This window comes from Zosterops lateralis, assembly GCF_965231275.1.
Source record: "Zosterops lateralis genome assembly, chromosome: 13".
Taxonomy (NCBI): domain Eukaryota; kingdom Metazoa; phylum Chordata; class Aves; order Passeriformes; family Zosteropidae; genus Zosterops; species Zosterops lateralis.
The window spans coordinates 12,021,341-12,043,366 of NC_139773.1; the positions used below are offsets into that span (position 1 = coordinate 12,021,341).

Below are 22,026 nucleotides of genomic sequence, written 5' to 3' on the forward strand. Positions count from 1 at the left end.
TAGTGCCATTGTAATAAATTAATAGAAAATATATCTTTTTTTTTTTTTTCATTGGAAAGTCTATAAGAAAATGTACAAACATCTAATTCCGAAAAAGGACCAGCTGTTTCGGCGACAGGTAAAACAAGCAATTGAACAGAGGCAACAAAACCCAAACATCCGAACAAACAAAGAGACAAACAAAAAAATGCAATCAGAAAAAAAAAAACCACTCCACCAATGGCAACTGTGTAGGCAAACATGGAAACATCTGCAGTAACAAAACCTCTCAGCGAGGGTCACTGCAGCTTGTGCAGGGGCTGTACAGGGTGGGCAGAGGACGAGCACTGGGGGAATTCACTGGTCAGGATGTGCATTTTCTAGAACAGTCAGAGACCAAACAGGAATCCTATGGCACAAAGCTCTTGCTGACTGGCACCAGGCCCTCTTCTGTCTCCAGAGGACACAAGGATGGCTCCAGTGCAGGTCAGAGGGAGCCCTGGGCATTTCCCCATGTCATTTTCCTGGTGTGGTTGTCCCTGCTCTGTTCTCCCTCTGGCTGCCAGCCTGCAGTCATTCCCTACTCTGTATTCACAGCAAGACATCCTTTCCAGCTCCAAAACAGTCCCTGTGTGACCAGCTCAGCACCACAGGAAAAGCTGTTGAAGTCTTCTCTCTCAGTAAGGTGAAATCTTTTAGGAAACAAAAAGAAAAAGGCTTTTCCTAGACCCGAGTCTCATGCTTTCACCCTGAGAATTCCCAAAAGGGTAAAATCAGAGGCCACACTTCAGCACAAAGGCAGCATGCTCCTAGAGGCTGGACAAAGCAGTCTAGGGGACAGACCCACCTGGTGGGATGCTCCTGGGAAGTTACACACTTGGAGAGAGCAGGAGAGGGGAAATGGCTGTGGCCAGTGGAGCACTGCAGAGGGCAACCCCAACACTGGAGCTTGTACAAAGCCAAATCCCACTCCAGGCACATCCCAAGCCTCGCTTTCCTGCCCACCAAGTGCTCATGAAGAAAATACTCCTACTTTGGTCCATCTCCTGGAAGCAAATATGCTCCACCAGCACTGCTGCAATGGCATCAACAGCACTGGCTCAGGGCAGGGAAAAGGTTTAGACAACCCAAACTGACAGACCCAAGGGAATTCTGTTAGTCTCTTCCCTTGACTTCATGGATCTGTTTTGGCCATCGTGGGACATCAGATAAATGTTTTGGATGATCACAGTTGAAATACCAGTGAGACTGACTCTTTCATGGAATAATTTGTGGAATCCCCAAACTATCATAAGAATTTTAGGAAATAAACAACTGATCTTATTTGCCTTTTACAAATGTTGCCCATTCACTCTAAATGGCACAAATGCCTAAGGAGCATTCATTACCAGACTCTTGTTGGGAAGCTGGGAGGGAACGCTTGGCTTTTTTTTTTTTTTTTTTTTTTTTTTTTTTTTTTTTTTTTTTTTAATACAATACACAACATTCAGTGAATTCAAAACAATTTTGTAGTTAGTAAGTCTGAAAAGAACATTTCCAGTTTCAAAACCCAGGAGAGGCTTGAGAGGAATGTAACCTACAGTACTATCTAAATTTTGTTCATGCTTGCTTTGACATTCAGAGCAACTGATCTAAACCAGCATCTGCCCAGCCTTTGGAATGACACAGAAAATCCTTGTTTTTTAGTTTAACTTCAAGGTATCATTTTTGATACTGTGGGAAAAAAAAACCAATTTAATTACATAAACAAAGTAGCCATCAGCTATTGGAATAATTTATGTGGCAGCGAGGACAGGCAGAAATAAAGTGGGGAAACAAACCCAAGTCTTACTGGCCAGATTGACATTCTTTGAAAAGATTGTCATGATGTCTTTCACACTTCCCCCCTGCCCTTAGATTTCTTAAAACAGCCACTGCCTCCAGAAACGCCTTTGAGGTATTTCTGGGCAACTGACAGAAATATCACTGAACACTAGAAATGCTTTCAGTGTTTTACAAGATAATGTTTAATTTCCCAGCTTCAAGAGATGCCCCTGTAACATCCTGATTGACTCTGACCTGCCTAAAGTGCCCAGGTATTGGTTTGAAGCAGGGGGAAAGGAGGTACAAGACATCCAACTAGTGCACTGGGATTCTCACTTTAATTCTTCAGCCACCTGGAAAGACCTCATCCAGGTCTTCTGTAATTCTTACAGGAGGATCAAGACATAATATCTTAAGCCTGAGGACAAGATTAGAAAGTAACACACAGCAGAGCAATCTGATCCTGTTCCCTTTGATGTCCTGGGAAAGGCGAGGGTAGCTCACCCTATTTGATGCTGAATAAGATAAGTCCCAGTATTCCTAGTGAAAAATTGGAAGTCTTGAATTCTGATGGCTTTAGCTGGCAACCATAAACTGATCCTGCATGTTGTTATACAGAGGGAAAGGCTGAATGGGAAAGGCTGAGAAAATACACCTGCTAATTGACATTGCTCTCCTTCTAGCCTGCAGCTGCTTGTTGAAGGAAAATTTATTGTTTGCACAACCACTATTAAAACTCCTGGATCCATAGGAAAAACACAGATTTCTGAGGAAGCAGAAATAGGTGGTTCCATCAGTCTCTGCTGGCATGTTTCATCCACTCCTTCTGTCATTTCTTCCCCAACTATGTGCCGTGGGCTGCGTGTACAACACACACCCCAAAGAGCTTGATCAAACCTCACAGAAGCTTTAGGAGAAATGCTTACTGTCCAGTTACACTTCCCAGCATCCAGGTAATCACTCAAATCCACTCTTCCCACCCCAGACTGTCAAACCAGTCTTTGAACTGGCATTCCATGTCTACATGAGCAGCTAGTTGCACTACGGAAAAGAGAAAGTCTTCAGACAACTTAGAGGCTGGTAGAAGCAACAATCCTCGACGGTCTTCAGACAAAGAGCTCCCCTCCAAGAGGCAGCACGAACGTCAGTCAGTCTGTCCCAGGAGCTCAGATAAAGCAGCTCCTGGGGGAACAGCTCAGCCCTGGCCCAGTCCTGCCAGAGCAGCCCTGGTGCAGGAGCAGCCTGAGCACACGCTGCTCACAGAGGGAGGTTTCCTGCCACACCTGGCCACTCCAGCTACTTACAGTGAGATTTCTCTTTGAACAGCAACAACAACAAAATGCTACATCGGCGGCGCGGGCGGGCGAGGTCTGTGCAGAGCAGTCACTAGTCCATCCGTCCGTCTGTCTGTCCATCTGTCCATCCGTCCTTCCATCCCACAGGGCAGTGCTGGCGGCCAGCAGGCACAATAGGGTGTCCTCACAGCTTCATCTTCTTCACCACAGGGATTGGCAGTGCCTGGTAGATTTTGGCTGAGTCTTCGCTGGTGACCAGCTTCACCCAGACAGGGCGGAAGGTGCCTTTGAAGCCCACAAAAGCCATTTTCTCTGCAAACCAGAAAATATGGATTTGGAGTGTGCCAGGACTGCACCAGAAACCCACCTGTGTGCATGGAGGAGTGCAGGTGCATAGGAGCCATATATATATGTATAACACAGAGATGGAATCATGCCAAAAGCTCCTACAGTTGACTGCAGCAATGTGCACATGGAGCTGTATTCTAATGCAATATGTGATGCTCTGGAATCAACTTGTGCCATTAAGTCAGAATGTTTCAACAGAAAACCAGCTAAAACCAAGTTCAGACAAGTAAAAAAATCTTGGTTTGGGGTATTTAGTGGGTGAAAAGGCTCCATATTTATACTATTAAAAGGTCTTTTTATCCAAAATTAATCTGGAAAATCAAATCCTCTGAATTATTTATTTCTAAGAAAAACTGCCAGCATGTTTTTCCTATTTACAGTTTTAAACAGAACATGTTACCAAAAGCTGCAGTGGATACAACCATTCTGAATACATAAATTACTGCTTCCAGGATGTTTGAGCACATGCTGATAGAAACAAGCAGGGCAAAGTTTAGAAGCAGAAGAAAGGTCCCTTGACTGGAATAATGGGAGGTTAGAAATGACTTTTTAAAAACTGGTTACCTTTTAACCTAAAACCCTCTCCTGCTCCAAGTTTCTCCAGAACTTTAGTCCATGGTCCTCTTGAAATGAATCTTCCTTTAGATGTCATCAGCACTATGGAGCTGAAGGAAGCAAAGAGATGTGTAAATGGATGAAGAGTCAGAACACATTTCTCAGTTGTTTGTCCTGAGCCCTGGTAACTCCTGCCTGTGTGTTCACACACCCATGAACTACAGTGGCTTCAGCTTTAATGCTTTTCAATGCTTTCCAACAGTTTGGTCATAGATTATTTTTCCAGTCATGTAAAACCCATTAGAAAGCAGACAGAAGCAATGTGGTTTTGTTTTTTTTATTTTTAAACATGGTTTTCTAGGATGATTTAAATGTTTCCAACCTGCAGTTCCCTCCTGCTTTGCTTAGAGAGAACCATTTTCTCCCTGGGATGCCCTTAGTAAGTATCAAGTAATTTCTTGTTCTTTCATTAGCAGATTAAACCTGAAGAAATTCACTTCTCTGAGACTTTTGGTGGCCTGATGCTTTTCCTATCAGTATGCTTCTGTTTAAAAAGTGTGTTAATATTATTAAACTTATTACAATAAGTGTGTTAATATTATTACACATCAGGAAGTGGATTTAGCCAGGATTGAGATTTTTGTAAAGCAGGATGATGGCCTCTCTAAAAAGATTTCTTATTTTTTATATGAAAGAAAAATGAGAAAATACCATGCTTCCCTGAAGTAACTATATGATACAATTTTTTGAAACCTGTAGAATTATTTAAGACAGTAGAAACACATCTGACTGCACCTGCATGGCACTCTGCACAAGCTTCCTCCAAGTCTCTAGAGTAAATGCCAGAATAATATCCTGTGGATCTGGCCACAGCTATTTCAGACGATTTGTCAACAATGCACTCATATTTGCACTAAATGTTACCCATCAGATTTCAAATCCAAACAGATTTCATAACAATTAAATATATTCACTTCCCATGAGCACTCCACAAGCTAATGTGGGAACAATCCCTTTGGTTAATGGATTTCTGATGTGGTTCCAATTCTCCTTCCAGAAGAAGTCACTGTCCTCCAAGATGCAGGAACATTTTTTGGCTACCTTACCACCTATTTCCAAAACTTTGCATTCCTGGCTGCCATGCTTTAAATACAGAATAGTCCAGCCTTTAGGTCTGGACAGAGGAATGTATTTTACTAGTGGAATTATCTGAAATTTGAGAAAACATACATGCAGTAAAAAATGCAAGCTGTGCACTTCCTTACAGATAAATACTTTGTGAATTTAAGTCTGCAGTTTGTCTATAACCACAACATAAGTGTAGCTCTGCAGTTTATTAATCACATGCAGCCCTGCAAGTTATCTGGGGCTCAATCAGTCCCTGAATCAAAGAGTGTGCATCCTGCTGCTGCCTTCATGTCCTGCACACATTTGGGCTCTTTTGGAGTCATCAGGCACAAAAATACATTAGTTGTTTGCTCTGCTGTTGTGTCTGGCCCATGTTGGGTGATAAAATCCAAAAAAAAAGATGAGTGTTTTGCAGTACTCTTGTACATTGAACCTTAGTGAGAGCAGATTATTTACTCACTGGTCTTTGATGTTGTTGACATAATTCTCTATCTGTGCTGGGATTCCTTGTAGAATGGAGTTTTTGAATGTTGCTCGATCAACAACTTTTCCATGGTGTCCATCAATCACAACCAACTGGATGCCCTCTTCAGTGAGGAAAAACCTGACACCATCCACCTGGGCAGGGGGAAAAATATTCTTGGTCTGTCACAGCAACACAATTGCAAACAACCACCTATAAGGAACTCTGATAGTCTTGAGTCACAGGACTGCTGTTTGCTTCAAAGGGCAGAACTCCATGTTTATCCTGCCTAGTAGGAGAAGATACAGCCTTTTATTTTTTTCCCCCAAAATACAAAGCAGAAATGACCCAAACTTTCCATGGTTATTTTGTAAGCAAGTTTTCCATGAAGATAAAGCAAGTGGTGCAGAATTGCGCCCCATTGAGTTTGTTGAGAGGATTTACTCACCTCAATGTATGCAAAGTCATCCTTGAGGTGGAAGTACTGCTTCTTGTAAGTTTCTATTTTCACTTCGATTAGGTGGTCCTTGGTCTTCTGTTTGCAAAATGAAAAAAAACCCAGACGTTCTAGTGAGAATGTCCATTACCTGAATGCTGCATTTTCAATGAAAACATTTCAAAATTGAAATTCAATCAACAAGGAAGCTACATAACAAGCACTGACTTGCCAAATTAAAGTGCTAATGAAACTGGGCACAATGGTAACCTCTCTGCTCATCCCATCACCAGTTAAATTGTTTCACTGAATGGCAGACTGATCTTACTTTGCAGAACTGACACATAACTCTCCGAAGATTTGCTGTGTATTCCTTTTTCAAGGGTGATGAGTGAAAAACCCAATTAACAGATAAATACCCCACTTCCTCCCCCAGAACCAGACTGGATACAGGAGATTGTCTTATTCATTATATAAATGAGAATAATTCAACTCAACTATTCAGTCCCCTGTCTGTCACTGCTGTTCTTACAGCCTGGAGGAGCTGGAGGCTCCAAAATCACATTCACTGGACCAACCTGTCTTACACCTCATCAGTGTTCACCCTGAAGTTTTCACCTTTCAAGAACAGCACATCACATCAGAGCCCCAAAAGACCAAGTAGACAGCTTGCAATGGCTCTCCATACGTTGCAAGAATCTGTTTCATATTATTCCACCTGCCTGAACCATTTCAGAAAACCAGGCACAGCATATACTGACCCCGGCACAAAATTTTTCTGTGTCTGTGGGCACAATATGTGCCAGATTTACAAGAGCAATGATTCTGTGATAAGAAATCAGCTGCTTTACCAGTTGTGCACTCGAGAGCTTCTTTGGCATTGGCACTTCCACTATTGGTGTCTCAATGTACTTGGGGTAGGCTGTGGCTTCACAGTCGCTGACACCAGCTGTCTTTGGGATCACAGCTTTGATTCTTATTCTCTCACAGCCCTTCACAGAGCAGAAAGCAAATTTCTCCTTCTCATTTTGAGCTTTGAGTTTCAGAAACAGCAGCCTGCAGGCAGGAGAAAAAAACAAAACAAAACAGCCTCCTTCAAACTTTTTGTGCAAAAACATACTGAGTTTTGGTAGTGTCTTTCCTGTGCTTTGCAGTAATTTTCATTGTAGCCCTTGGTGCTGTGTTTTATAGTGCCCAACATCCCACATGCAAATAAAAGGGAACACTCATCTCAGAAATGGTTTAGGGAGCTCACAGAAAGTAAAAGACAGAAATCAGATAGCATCTGAATGCCTTCTGAGCTCCATTCTATAGTGATATATATATATATATATGTAGAAATGCATGCTTTATATTTCAGGTCTTTCTTTCTTTCTTTCTTTCTTTCTTTCTTTCTTTCTTTCTTTCTTTCTTTCTTTCTTTCTTTCTTTCTTTCTTTCTTTCTTTCTTTCTTTCTTTCCCATTATTTTAATTCTTTAAAATAACAGGCTTTACACTCAGTTCCTGTTTATTGTGTGCATCCTGTCATGGTGTTTATAAATAGTTGTTCAAAGCAATAAGGGCTGTGCATGTCCTGAATTAAGTTTCATGGTCTGCACTTTGCTTTTGTCTTTCTTTGTTCGTTTGTTTTCTAATTTGTATTCACGTGGAAAAGCATTTCCCAGAGTAGTTGGCAGTACAGCTGAGGTTTTGAATGACTGGTAGGCCTGGGAGTCCCAGGAAAATGAAACACTGGTCACATTCCCAGAAAACCTTCCTGGTTTTGTTGTGATCTCCACTAGTGGCATGAGCCAAAGAGCTCACAATTCCAGCAGAATTCCCAAAGCAATGTCCAAACCAGCAAGGCCTGCTATCTTACCCAGTGTCCTCATCCCAGTAGTAGTACCCTTTCGTAGGGTATCTGTGCTCCAGTTTCTCCATTTGGGAGGTTCTGTAGAAGGTTCCAGTTTTGTATGTTTTCTTCAAGAGTCGGTTGTGGATGTCTGAGAGAATGGAAAATGTTGTCCCTTTAGGATAGCAAAACCCTACTTGGATCCAGTCATTCCTAAAAATAGCAAAGACCCACATTTTAAAAGTTATAACACAACTATTATTTTCCTGGGCATGCTAGAAGCTGAACTAAATAATTTACAGTAAGTTTTTTCCTGTCTAGTTAAAATTTTCATGGTTTAGAATGGATCAATGCAACATAAATTAGACATAACAACCATGGGTTAGTTAAGCAATGTAGGGCAGATCTGCTCCTGACTTCTACACCTGTGACTTCCATGCAGCAGGAACGAATTAGCTCTGAACTTCCAAAAATGAACTGTGTTATCTTACAGAGCTTCCTGGGGGAGGAAACAGGAACCTGAGATGGCTCATGAAAAGATGGTGAACTCAATGGACTTCCTGTTAACAGGCATGTTCATTCTGGAAGAGCTCATGAGGTGATGACCTCACCCATTAAAAATGTGCAGTTACATGATTGTACTGGAATGTTGGGATGGAGTTCACTCACTTGTTGAAGTTGATGAGCCATATGGCCAGCTCTTCAGGGGCTGTTTTGTCCCAGTGGATAGTGTAGCCTTTCCTCAGAGTTATAACTGGCTGATACTGCTGGTAATGAGTGCTTTTGCTCAAAGCCCCTTCCAAGTAAAGTGGGTGATTGTGGTAGTCATTTTTTATTATTTTCATTTTCAGGTTGGCTGGCTTGTAGGCTTGGATGTATATCTAGATAGAAAAAAAAAAAAAAAAAAAAAAAAAAAAAAAACCACAAAACAAAACCAAAAATAGATCACCAAGGGTTTAATGAACTACAGTGAAAGGTTCAGATACTCAATAAATGTGAGCTAGTGCAAGTCCTGTGTGCTAGGCAGGGAGCTGTGGGCTGTGCACTTATATTCAATTCCTTTAGGCTTCCATTTCAACAAAGCAAACTGTTTTCAGAAAGAAAAAAAAAAAAAGCTCATTTCCTCATCCACTGAGTTTTAGTGCTTGTGCCAGTGGCTGCAGCAGGGCTGAGATATTCCACAGCATCCTGCAACCCTCAGCAGCAGGACAGTATCTACCTCAGACATCTGACTTGTGTGCTGAACAAGGATCCTTCTGTCTGGATTTCAGAAGTCTGAAACCCAGCTCAGTGGTTAGAAATTGGCTGTAGTGGCACTACACACAAAAAACCTCAACTGTTGCAACACACAAGACAAAACCAGGCACTCTCAGCAGAGGAAAGTGAGGGCTCTGATGGCAGCAGCACTCAGGCCTCCTGTGGTGGGAAGAATGGTTTGGTGGTCACACACAGGATGAAAGACCATCAAAGCTCAAGTCTAATTTTGACTCATCAGCACATTTCCCATACACACTGTGGGTAACACTTCCTTCCATAAATCAGGGAAAAATAACTAGCCAACAGCCCGTGGATTTATGAATATTAATCTGTGAATGCCCATGGAGCTCTCAGGAGGCTTCGGGCAGAAGTTGTTGGAGTTGTCAAGAGCCAAGGCCAAGGCTTCAGAAAATATACCACAGGATTTCTCATGTTCAAAGCCACCTGTGCAGACATGCTGATAAATAAACACTGAGAACTCTGAAGAAAGTCCATTTCTACAGGTCAAGCTTTAAAGTGCCAAGAAATTTTAAATAAACCAAAGTGATAATGATACTGCAAGGTAAGCAGCCTTACCTGTGCAAAGTGCCCACTGCAGATGGAGCCTCTCCAGTCGGGCACATCAATGCAGTCAGGGTGCTTGATTAACCAGTTATCTTCTTTGATCAGGTATGAGCCTGGGTATTCTGACACAGAACCATCTACATCATGGAAAACTGATGTTTTGTCACCATCCATATCCAGATCATTGAACCACGGGCCAGGTTCTCCAAAGAAGACTCTTGAAGTAATCTAAACAAAACAGTGGAACAAATTTACATCTCCAGAAAAGAATTCTTCACTTAGGGGACAAGAAAAGTATGCCCTTGGTCACTACAGTGGCTCAAATTACACATTTTCTGACTTAAAAGGTGTGTTTGACTTGTCAGGCAGAGCAGACACACATCTCCTTGCTGATCCTGGGGGAAAGGCTAAGAAAAACACAATTTCAGCCTCACCAGTGGGAAGGTTTGTTTCCAAATTCTGGAGGAAGGTTCAGGAGATGGGGTGATTTCATGAGAGCCACTTCACTCATTGTTTGCTAACACAGTTTCAAAGTTCCAAGCCACATGAAGTCATACCAATGTGGGAAACAGTCAGCCCTGGGAAATGGCTGCTTAGGCAACTTCTGACTGATATTTTTATCCAGCATAAATAAATTCCATGTCACCAGCCTGCCTCGTGCAGTGTGAGAGGGACCAACCAACACTTTTAGGGGAATTTTGCCTTTCCCATCATATTTGGCACTGGTCAGCACTTTTCCTGACCTGTGAGCAGGCCTGCTAATTTTTTGAAAATTAGGCAACACAAATCATTTCAGCCCAACTACTTTATTCATTTATTTGTTTGTAATGTTTGGCAGCTGGATTTAACAGCTGCTAAAGGTGAACCTCAGCAAAACAGTTAGCACATATTTGTGCAGGCAAATACAAAAATAACTCAAAAGAACAGGCCCCAGGACAGGTTCAGACCAGCACCCAGAGGTTCATAGTGTAATTCAAAATTTGGCAAACCCCTTTTGGCTGGACTCTGCTCTCATTTATGTCTGCAGAACTGGAGTCTGGAATTACCCTAGTGTGCAGGGCTGCAGAATTATCCTGCATCAGCTCAGTTTCACTGGCTGCTCCCCAAAATCAGTATTTTCTGCTTCTAGGTCAGTCAGGCCTTCCAGAACAGACTTCCTTCTGTTGCTTTAATATTATACCACTGTTGAAAATAAAGGGGGGGGGGGGGGGCGATTCTTCGCTCAGTTTCTGAGTTGTACCGAAATGGAAATTATCTTCACTTCAATGTCGCCATTTTTTTATTATTTTTAACTGACACCTGCATCTGTTTTGCTGCAAACTTGACAGACAATCAGATTTCCTTATTATTTCATCCATTACACCCCCTCTTCCCTTTCGTTGTGAGACTTCTGGCAAAGACAATCATACGAGACCTGACATTTTCCCCTTTTTGCCCACCACCCCGTTTCCCGGGCACGAGGGGCTCCCTGGGGAGGGTGACTCACGGGGACATCCTGGAAGTGGATGTCAGTGACGTTGTTGTTGGGGCAGCTCTGCCAGGCGTTGTTGAGGCGGAAGGCGAGGGCGCTGGTGTGGCGCCCGTCCAGCGCCGCGAACTTGCGGAACGTGCAGTTCTGGACGTTGATGGGCCCATCGTAGAACTGGATCCCTCGGATGGGAAAGTCCCTGAAACACATTCCAGAGACGTGCTCAGGACACGTTAACCTCAGATGTGTTCTAGACACGTGTAGTAAAGCATCTCCCACCCCCAAGTGGGCGCCTCTGTCATAAAGAGTTTACCTTTAGACATTTTAGGAAGTTTACCTAGAACTTTCCATACTCTCCTGACAGTGATTGGCTCAGTACCAAGAGAGAAGTGTCGCTGTTAGAGACACGAAAGAACCACACACTCAACCAGTCAGGTCGAAGTGAGGAAAGAAGGGCAGTTTATTATGATTTGGGGTTTAAGTAGGATTTGGAATTTGATCAAGGATTGGTAGATGAGAGGAACACCTCTCTGACCCCAGTGGTCAATTCAGAAGTCCATCACAGAGAAATATGAAAACAATCTACATTGTTTTGAGAAACTCCAATTCAAGAATGTAAACAATCAGAAGGCTAAAGAATCAGGGCGACAGAGAAGAGCCTGTTGGACCTTGTCATCTGTTGCAATAGGACATGAAATAAAGATGCTTGACTCTAGTCAGGGGGCAGTAGAAATCAGAAGGCTTAATTTTGCAATTCATCCAGACCATGCTGCACTAAGAAGGCACGTTTTTGGTTCATAGGATTGACACCTCTCCCATTGGCTAAGAAACAGAAATAGCAAACAACACCTGTTGTTATGGGAGAGGAATATCGTTTACACAAGGTTGTTTTGGGAAAAAGAAAACTGTTGAAAAGTTTCCCTTGGGAAGAGCTTGGCAATTCTCAGGCTCAGAAAATATCGAGCCAACAGTCACCCTTCTTCAAGGCCTGTACCTGTCCCTATTGGCAGCAAGACAAAGTGTCCCTCCTAAAACATTAAGTATTTAGGAAGGAGCACAAAGGAAGTAAGGAGCTTTTTGGAGTGTTTCTAGCAGGGTGTCAGAGGTTTTCTCAGACACCTGTGCACGGCTTTTCCTTTCCTTTCTGTAACATTTGTTATTTTTCATTTATTAAGCTTTTTACTTTACAAAACACGTCTGAAGAGCAGTCTCGCTAAAATTATTTTAAGCCAATCTGCAAGGGCTGGACCCTCAGAGATTGATACATTTACACGTGGCTTGTAACACTCTGGCCACGTTTTAAACTCTATCAGACACGCACAGTCCCACAGAGCTTGTTTTGTGGCTGCTTCCATTTCTTGCAGCCTGTAGGATGACTCCTAAGTTCCTGCTTTGGAAGAGAAGGGATTTCCCTTCTCTTCAGCTCTCTAAAGTCCTCTTATCCTTGCAAGTTCAGCTCAAGTTCTCTCGTGTGGAACAGATCATCTTTATTTAGTCTGTACTTCTCCAGGGAAGGAAGTAACAGCAATGCCAAAGGGTTGACCTAAAGATGAATAAATTCGTGTTTGCCATCAGAAATGAGTTCTGCAGCAGTGAAACCTGAAACTCAGCAGAGCTGTGCAGACTCCTTGGGCTGAGTAATGGCAGGGCTAAAAGAAGTCCCACCACATCTTTCAAAGGGATTTGGAAAGAAGCATTGCAATCAACTGCAATTAAAAAAAAAAAAGTGTTTCTGAAAATGAGGAAAGGTCCTGCAATCTATAAAGCTAAGAAGAGTTGAAGGGGCAGATTAATTTATCTTTATCATCCTTTTCTGATATCTGTAAGGTAAAGAAGACACTATTTTCCCACCAATTAAATTAACAAGATGCTTAAGATCTTTGAGAGGCTCAGATAAGACATTTCAAATTTCACTTATGATAAATAAATTTGATCCCTTCCTCATATGATCCCTTAGAGAATTCCTGCCTGCTCCAGTGCATTTGTTCTGAGTTTCTGCATACGACATCTAAGACATGTCCACATACATATATGTGTAAAAAATATTAGGAGAGTCATAGCAGAATGGGTTTTCATTATTGGTATAGTTTATAATAAGTCTCCAGCATCACTGCTGACAGCAAAATTGAAGCCTGTGATATGGCAGAAAAGCATCAGCTGTTTGCCTACTGTGGGGCTAATTGTTAGTATAACTGTGCTTTTAGGAAGCAAAAGCATTGCCCTGGCAAATCAATCTGTAGGACTAAGGTCTGGGAAGAGGCCACACATGAAGTCCACTGGCCATTTCAAACCTGCTTAACAAAGGCATCACAGTCCTTTGCAGGAGCAACAGTAACAGCAGCCCTGAGCACACCCATGACCACATGCAAGCCTAGGAAGGGGCTTCTATGAGCCTTCCTGGCAGCTGATGGAGCTCAGCTCATTGCTCAGCACTGCTGATCACACGTACAGAGCTGTCCTGCTAGCACAGAGTAGCTCTTGCTGTCCTCTCAAATCCCCTTGCAAAGGGGAGGGGAAAGGAAAGAGGAGCTTGATCTGTCTTGGCAGCCTGCAAGGATGTACCTGCCAGCAGCAGCTGCACAGTGAGGACTCTGGGATTGGGAGACATGAAATGAAATCCTTCCTGTGTAATGGTTATTAAACTGAACAGTGTTGAGGAAACCACACTGGGCTGGGGTCTGTGCTGGGAGCAGGAGCTGTGAGTGTTTGACGTGCTGAGCTCAACTTACGGGCCAATGGGCAGGGTCCTGCCCCTGTGGTCCAGACCCCCAGGGCCCCAGATCTCATTGTCCGTCATCTCTGTGCCCAGGTTTCCACTCTCACCAACAAACAGGCTGTTCTTGATCTCCTGCTTTGAGCCATCATCGTGAGGGAAGGTGCCACCACTGAGGAGAAAGGACTGGAGGTGAGAAGGCTGCCCAGCCCAGCCCCAGCCCCATCACAGTGCCCAGGGACAGCCTGTGCCCCTCTTACCTCGCCAAGGTCAGGCCAATGCCGTTGTCAGCAAACCTGCCAAGAGAAGAGACATGCTTCACAAGAGATTTGGGGTTGCTTTGGTTTGTCACGTCAAACTATAACAAGAAAACTAGTGGAGGACAGCAGGGATTAATTACTGTACAGTGCTGTTTTTGGGTTTTTCCAGACTTGTTCCCTGCCCAGTTTTAGAAGATTTCTTTTGGCACATCTTGCAGAATGCACAGATCACACGAAGCAGCAGACACACACCTGATTGTTCCAGCTGGGGTTAAGATGGTGATTACTAGCCGTAGTTTACTTGATAAAGCTTTATCTCTTTGTCTAATGATCACACACTTTTCTCTGGTAGATAAAAAAAATCATGTTTATCTCCCACTCCAACCAGATTTTATTATTTAATGGTGCTTTGCCTTACACACTGTGCTTCCCTGTCTTCATGTTTCACTGAAACTGCTTCCATAAAAGAGCTTTGCAAGGGGTTAAAAAAAGAGCAGCTTGGCTTGTCTTCCCTCAACAGGAATGCAGAGATCCAAGCTTCCTTATTAAAAATAAAAATTAGAATATCTATTTTGCTGAAATTTCAAGATAAGATAAATCACAGATGTTGGTCCTTGACTCCTGCTTAGAGAAATGCTACAATGAATTGATGGTTTGAGTCAGCCTTGATGGTGTCTTCACACCGGCATCACTTCCCACACCTGTCACTGATCCTGGCAGTGGTTTGGGAGCAGATCCCCTCACTGTGCTGCTGTCTGTAGGTGGCAGCCCTTCCCACCCTATCACCTCCTTGCTTCCCTGCAGGCCACATTAATGCTGGCCCTGTTAATGAGACACATAAGTCTTTCTGTAGCAATAGAAATGGAAATGGAAATGGCTGTAAAGACAATTACAGTTTGATGGCTGCTTCCTCCAATTCACACAGGCTCAGAGATTTGCTGCTGGAAACTCATAAAGCACTTGGTGTTTTAGCACCCTCCACACGATGCCTTTGCTCCATCAGCAATGCAAATATGACCTGAGTGGGATCTGTGAGGACAACACTTGCTGGCCATGGATTTTTGTGGGTCATAAGAAACACAAACTGTGTTGCTCAGTGTGACATTTCTGAGTGTTCTGCTACAGCTCCAATCTCACCAGGTCACTATTGCCAGCTTATTCCACTGCTTGGGTCACTCGAAGGTAAGGCAGCTTTGGCTGGGAATTGGACACTAGGTATTCCCAGCTCTGGCTGGGAATTGGACACCAGATATCAGCGTGGCAGCCATTCCCACCAGGGTTATCACAATATACCCGTAAAGGAGCTTTTTCCTTTTTCTCCTCTTCGCTAGGATTTGATATCAGGAGCCTGGCTCAGAAACAGAAACTGCAGCAGATCATCTGTTTTCAAGTGCAAAACAAATATCTGCTCTGGCCAGTGCAGGAAATGGCCTTCAAAGAGCACAACACACACACTTGCCCAGACTCTCTCCCTTGCTGCTGTGATGCATAGTTTTATGTCTGCTTCATCAGTACCTGCTTATTCAGCATTACACTGAACCACATAAAACTGATCTGTGACCAGGCTGAGCCAGGAAAGGTGGTGCATTTCACTGCTTTCTTTTCAAAGCACCTCATTTTTCATATTAAAAAGAAAATAGGTTTTATTTTTAGTTATTTGCATCTGTGTGTCTGTGTCTGTATTGTGACCATTTATAAATGCTGGTCAGCATCACACAGAGAAACAACCTGAGGGATCCTCAGCCCAGACAAAGCAGGTTTTGTTTTTATAAAATAATGCCTGTGGTGGCTTAAGATTTCATCTTCCTTTCAATCTTGGCCATATGAAAGGTGCAAAGTGATATAAATAGTCTGAACCACAGTTATGCTCGTCATAAACACCAGGCTGAGCTCTGAGAGTTGAAATAAGGCAAAACTCACTGGCAGTTGTCCAGCCACACATCTCCACCTCGCAGCCAGGCCCCATGATCCTGATTCTTGTAGGCAATGAAGCCCTCAATTATTGCAGGTTCCCTGGGCTTCAAAGGATCAGCATCTTTGTGTGGGCTGTACCTGCAACCAGAAGGAGAGAGGAGAGGTTGGCAAGGGGAGGTGGCCTTGCTGCCTGCATGGCCCTGCTAAACATCTGGTTTATGGTAACTCAGGAACAGCTTTGGGACCACAGTCCATGCACATAGCGTGTCTGCTCAGGCTGTGATGGCCAGACCCAGCTGCCAAGGGAAGGAAGGTCCAGGCAAGGCAGTTGTAAAGGCCTGCTCCAAGTTTCCTTTCACCTTTCCGGTATTGTATTGCTGATATATTGCTGAAAGCATGGAAAGTTTATTATTGCTCCCAAAAGTTCCAGCTATTTTTTTAATCCCTTACTGCTATCCTTTAGCATGTTCCTGTTATTTAGATAAATATCCTTTTGTTTTCCCTTTTGAGCATTCTTATCTCCTAGCTCTGGCTATACTGTGGCCATGAGTACCACTGCCAAATTTTTCTTGCTGTGGAAAGGAATTTTAAAGTCTTGGAGAGGGGCTGAGAGTATGTCCTTCACTACTCCCACTGCACAGGACACACGTACAAGATTTATTAACCCTGAAGTCCTCAGTTTGATGAAATATTGGCCTGATTTGGCAAAAAAAAAAAGCAGACAGAACCAGAAACTGCAGCAATGTGTGCCCTCAGTTGCTCCCTGACAGCCACTGCTTGGGCCACAGGATCTGAGCAAGGTGATGCTGAGCTTGGCTGTCATTTACCCTGTCCTGAGGCACCACGCTCCTTGTTGGAGAAGCATCCTCCATCACACTACACAGCTTAGAAAACCTGACAGATGAGTATCCAACTCAGTGCCAGCAACGGATGGTCCAGAGATTAAAATTCATTCCTCACCATGGGTAGTGAGGCCAAGCTGTCAAATTGCTAACAGATATTCAATAGCACTTTGCTTTGCTTAATAAGCCATCATATCAATCTAAAACTGAGCATCAGGCTGATAGGGTTCCAATAAATGAATATTGCTTTGGCAGCTTCATCACCGTGAATTTACTTTCAGAGACAGATTTAGTATCAGCTCTTGTGAATTCCCCAGGCAATGTTAAGTACAGATATTTTGAGATGGATTCCAATTTCATTCACATCCATGATAACTGGAGGAACACTACAGGGTCCAGAATGTGACTTGGACATTTAATGCTGTAACTGAATGCAGAATAATCTCTCCAACTCTGTCACTGTCCAGCCTAGCTTGCAGTTTGCTCCAGCCAGACCAACTTTAGTCATTTATTCACTTCAGTCTTGACACGTGAAAAGTGGAAAATAGAATAAATAATCTGAGCTGCAGTTTATGCTGGTGGGTAATCCCCGAGCACAACCATGACTGCATTATGAATTGTTTGGCTTCCAAGGGCCATTCCTGCCCTTGTATGGCAAGGGAGAAATTGCTTTTTGTGACCACTAACTGTGCCTGTGGCAGCAGGCAGTTCCCCAAGGCATGTGTTCATCTGCATGGAAAAGCAGCATCAGGCTCAAAGAGCAGGCTGCTCTTAAGTTTTGGGGTTTTTTTAGCATCTACTTCTACCATTGAATTGATCACTTGAATTAACTGAGCATTAAAATAATGTAAATAAAATTTGCTTTTGAACATATTTTAGCATCAACTGCTAGCCAGGGTGCTGGGGTGATGTGGATAATTGATATCTGAGCTCCTGACTGAGCTCCCCTGGGAATGAGGATAGATCCCACCCCTGTAATGCTTGCCCAGTGCATGACTACAGTAGTCTGGGTAACCCACACCCCAGAGATGAGAAGGAGACAAAGTTGTCATTCTCCCCTGCTGAGCAGAGACTTCCAGCAGGTTTCTCTTCCTTACATGGTTTCTTCTGTCAAGAAATGCAGTTGTAGGGGAACATAGGTTAGGGTGCAACTGGAGGCAGTTGGTCTGTTAGGAAAGAAACTATGGGATTTGAGAGAATTTAAGTCCTTTTACATGTCTAGGGGTTGGTAACCAAGAGCCAGACTCAACCTCTAATGAGATACAAGAGTGCAAGTGCAGCCCTTTCATCAGCCTCCTCTGGGGCCAGCTCTGGGGAAAGAGTGGGTTCTCAGAAGCCACCAGACCACAGCAGGTCTGCTGATATGATACAGTCTGTAGAAAGGTTTTCATTATTTCTAAATTACTCCATTACATCACAGGGAGGCTGTGCACAGCAGCAGAAATGAAGTAGCACTCTGTGTATTTAATTGTGATTGTTACTGCAGTGTCAGGTTTGGAACTAGACTGAAATCTGAAATCAAAGCATGAGCTCCATGACATAAGCACTCGCTGTTCAAGCAGGTTCTAAAAGAATGAACAAAAGCAATAGCATTCCCAAGAAAAACTTAAATTTCTTATTCCTAAGAAACTCTTGCAACAAGTCCTGCCCAGAGGGAGTGTTGACCAGGCAGTGAATTTTCTTCCTTATCTAAAGAATTCAAAAATCAATGGAACACCCTAGAGCAGATGTAATATCCATGCCAGCTCAGCTCAGAGCTAAAGAATGAGGATGAAACCAGAAAACTGTGGGTGTTAAGGGTCCCTTATAAAGGAGAATGGAGAGATGAAGTCAGAAATGGCAAGGTGTATCTAAGTGAAGACCTTTCCTCAAAAAGAGCCACCCCAAAGGCATTGCAATAATTCTTGTGAGCTTCCTTGGGGCAATTTCATAGCTTTCAGTCAGTGTTTTAGAGAAGTCTTTTTCAAATCAAACTATGCAAAACCCTTTACCTCCCAGAGATCAGTGTCAGGATGGGTCTTTTGTCCTTGGCAGAGGCTGGGGTGGTTTTAACGCCATTATCAATGATCATTCCAGCCTAAAGGAAAGACAGAAATGCAATTATCACAGTATATTTATAAATTTTACAGCTCTTTCCATCTCCAGACTCTACCTCCAATTGTCCTAAGCCCAAGTCACCCACATGCTGCTAAGAACAGCACACGAAACAGGTGTGCCAGGACTATCCAGGCTTGCATACACCCCCCAAAATTGCTGCAGATTTCCCAAGCTGCACTTTTCTCATAATTGCATGTATTCGAATACACCTAAAGCTTTTGCTTCAGCATAAAGCCCTCAGTAACACACAGTCCCACAACATGGCACGCTAAGGAGTAAATAAGCAGAGAAGGCAATTAGACACAGCGGCCGTATTTATCCCTCTAGAAAGCTGTTCAGTTTAACTGCCAGCATTGGCAGTGGAGGTGTATAATTAGACAAGCTGCCAGCAGATGCTCCTGGAGGCAGTATTTTAGCAGCACAGAGGCAGGGAAGCAGCCTGAGCAGAGGGGAGAGCCGCCGTGGATGCCCAAGAGCCAAGCGGAACAGGTGCTGGCCAGCTCCGAGCGCTCCCGTGCCAGCCCGTGAGCTGCCTGATCTGCAGACACAAACAGGCCTGCAGGAGCCCCGGGTGAAGCAGAAGGCACAGGCACTAATGGCTTGCAGGCCTGGGGAGCTGGATCTAGATGAGGGGATGGTGTTAGTTCCAAGGGCAGCGTTCCCGTTGCGCGCAGACTCACGCGGTAGTTGGAATGCGCGCGGTTGTTGGAGAATCTCCCCATCGGCATGTGCTCAGAGTAGCCCGGGGAATACATCCCTGCCGAGGGGCCCGTGGGCACGTGGTGCAGCACAAACCAAAAGCCTGTTTCCTGAGAGAGAGAGAGAGAGAGAGAGAGAAGGGACAGCTGAGGCTCTGCTGGTCTGCACTGGCCCCAGGAGAGCTCAGCAAAGCCACAAGATGTACGCCACACAATTTCGGTAGAAGTCACACCCATTGACCCTTGTAATGCTCTGCAGCCAAGAGTTTAATGCACATGAACATTGGCAGTCACCCTTCTGATCTTCAGGGTGCCTTAGGATGAGTTTTGGCATCAATACCAAAGCAGAAGTAAGATTTCCCAAACTTAAAAACCAAATAATTTCTATTTAGTTGCCTAAAAATTTATCAAGGGGTCGTAATTTAGGGACTCGAGATTTGGAAGCTTTGGAAAGGCCACATCGCTCTGTTTAGGCTTGATTTTCTTGTTTTTATGTCTTCTCAGGACAATAAGGGCTCCTGATGTGACCAAAAATGCCTGTGGAATTAGCATCAGGGCTGACTGAAATTTCAGAGCACCATTACTGTGCTGCAATCAACAATATCATTGCCAAAGGCTTCTCTGTGACTCCACAGTCACATTTATTTAATTTATCCAGGCTGCACACTGTGGAATTTTGTTAAATCCAACTCTAGAAACAGCAAGTGGCAAGAAGTGTGGAGCAAAAGTAAAACCATTAATTTTACTGGTGGCACCAGCCACATTAATGTGTGTCTCAATCAACCAGCTTCAAAAATGTCTATGTCACAAAAGCAGATTTTATTCCAGTGCAAGCCTCCCTCAGTCTTGCAGGGCTGTCACTGCCTTGAGCTGTTACCAAATAAGAAACTTGTGCACTTACTTCAGATCCAGCAGCTGCACAGTTTATAAGGTTGTTGTGTGGGTTGGCTATCCAGAAGGTGGATACAGCACTGCGGGTCAGGAAAACAAAGAATAACACAAAAATGACACTTTGAGCACACACCAGAGTCACCCATAAACTCCCCCAGTGCGGGCAGGGCTGATACCTCCCCAGATAAGGAGTCCTGCCTAGGGTGAGAGGAATGTGTTTTGTCTCATACCTCATGTCCTCTGTGGTTTGACAGAGACATGGCCTTATCTTTTAAAACACCAAGTATTAAATGAGGAATTTCGACTGCAATTCCAAGCCTGCTGTGAAGCTGTCAGATGTCAATCATGTTTTATGATAAGGTTATGTTGTTGCACAAGTTATAGAGAAGAGCTTTTCCCCCCACATAAGCCCTTGGGTTCATTAGAGACTCATTTAATTAAGGAACCCAATGAGCTGCCTATTAAGGGCTTTCCAAGTGTACCCCCGTACCTGCCTTTTCCAAGACCTGCTGTGATTGATTAACTTTATCTGCTCTCACCCTCCTGCACATTTTTTTTGGGACAAAAAGCATTCCATTTGTCTAATGCACATAAAAGACTCTTAATTGAAAGATTCCCATCAAGGAGGACAGATCAATCCATCCATCACTGTCCACCCTATGACATACAGAATTCATTAACCAACAGGCATGGCAAACATCCAGCAGTCACAGCCAGCAGACTGGCCCCTAAATTTGCTGGGTGAGATTTGCCCTTCTGCAGGATATGAACCTATGGAACCCTTATGTCTATTTTAGTCTTGCCATGAGAGACTTCATAGGGGTTTTAGGCCAACTGATTTTGCTGATGCTTCTCTGTTTGTCTGACTTTATCATGAAAACATAGCAAAATTTTTCTATTTTGGGCGTGGGGCTGGCCTAGAAATAAACAAATTTGGATTATTTATAGACCACCTCCTGCTGCGTAGGCAAGGGCAAGGACAGTGTATTTCCACAGTGACCTGTCTTCCAGCCTAATCCTCTTCTTCAGAGCCACATGGTTTGGGCAGGTTGTGGTGTCATTTGGCACAATCCTGTTGTTTTAATTCCAGCAGCAGCTCCCCTGCCTGCCTCTCCCAAGCTGATGGAGCCACAGCTGGTGCTCATCCCTCTGTCCCTGCACTGGGATTGGTGTTGGTGCACTTGTGCAATTCCAGGCTGGATGAGCCCAGTGCAAAACAAGCTGAGCTATTTTTCTGATCAGACCTTGAATTTGTTTATAAAGGAAGACAGGGCAGATCAAAGTACCATAACACTTTTCCATTAGAAAACGCTTGTTCATGTAACCGCCTTCAAAATGACACATAGAATATGTCCCTATGACTATTAAATGAATTATCAGTGGAAAATGAGCACAATGGCTAATTAACCCTTATTTTAAGAATGGGGGCATTAGGTGTATTTTATAAACAAACTCAGATGTAAAAAAGAGCATTGCATGAATTC

At 43.6% G+C, this 22,026-nt stretch overlaps 1 protein-coding gene across 1 annotated transcript in view; it reads right to left on the reverse strand.

Annotated features, from left to right (window-relative positions):
• Window positions 1-3,217: 3,217 nt before the first annotated feature.
• Window positions 3,218-22,026, reverse strand: part of CEMIP (cell migration inducing hyaluronidase 1) — a 48,256-nt gene continuing 29,447 nt past the window's right edge. The window contains exons 14-28 of the mRNA XM_083871410.1: window positions 20,553-20,622; window positions 19,634-19,762; window positions 18,848-18,933; window positions 16,021-16,152; window positions 14,101-14,136; window positions 13,857-14,012; window positions 11,146-11,326; window positions 9,672-9,887; window positions 8,508-8,719; window positions 7,866-8,051; window positions 6,859-7,063; window positions 6,020-6,106; window positions 5,569-5,726; window positions 3,990-4,090; window positions 3,218-3,389 (exon numbers count right to left, since the gene is read on the reverse strand). Coding sequence (XP_083727536.1) covers window positions 3,262-3,389; window positions 3,990-4,090; window positions 5,569-5,726; window positions 6,020-6,106; window positions 6,859-7,063; window positions 7,866-8,051; window positions 8,508-8,719; window positions 9,672-9,887; window positions 11,146-11,326; window positions 13,857-14,012; window positions 14,101-14,136; window positions 16,021-16,152; window positions 18,848-18,933; window positions 19,634-19,762; window positions 20,553-20,622 — 2,083 coding nt within the window. The 3' untranslated portion in view covers window positions 3,218-3,261. The remainder of the gene's footprint in view (window positions 3,390-3,989; window positions 4,091-5,568; window positions 5,727-6,019; window positions 6,107-6,858; window positions 7,064-7,865; window positions 8,052-8,507; window positions 8,720-9,671; window positions 9,888-11,145; window positions 11,327-13,856; window positions 14,013-14,100; window positions 14,137-16,020; window positions 16,153-18,847; window positions 18,934-19,633; window positions 19,763-20,552; window positions 20,623-22,026) is intronic.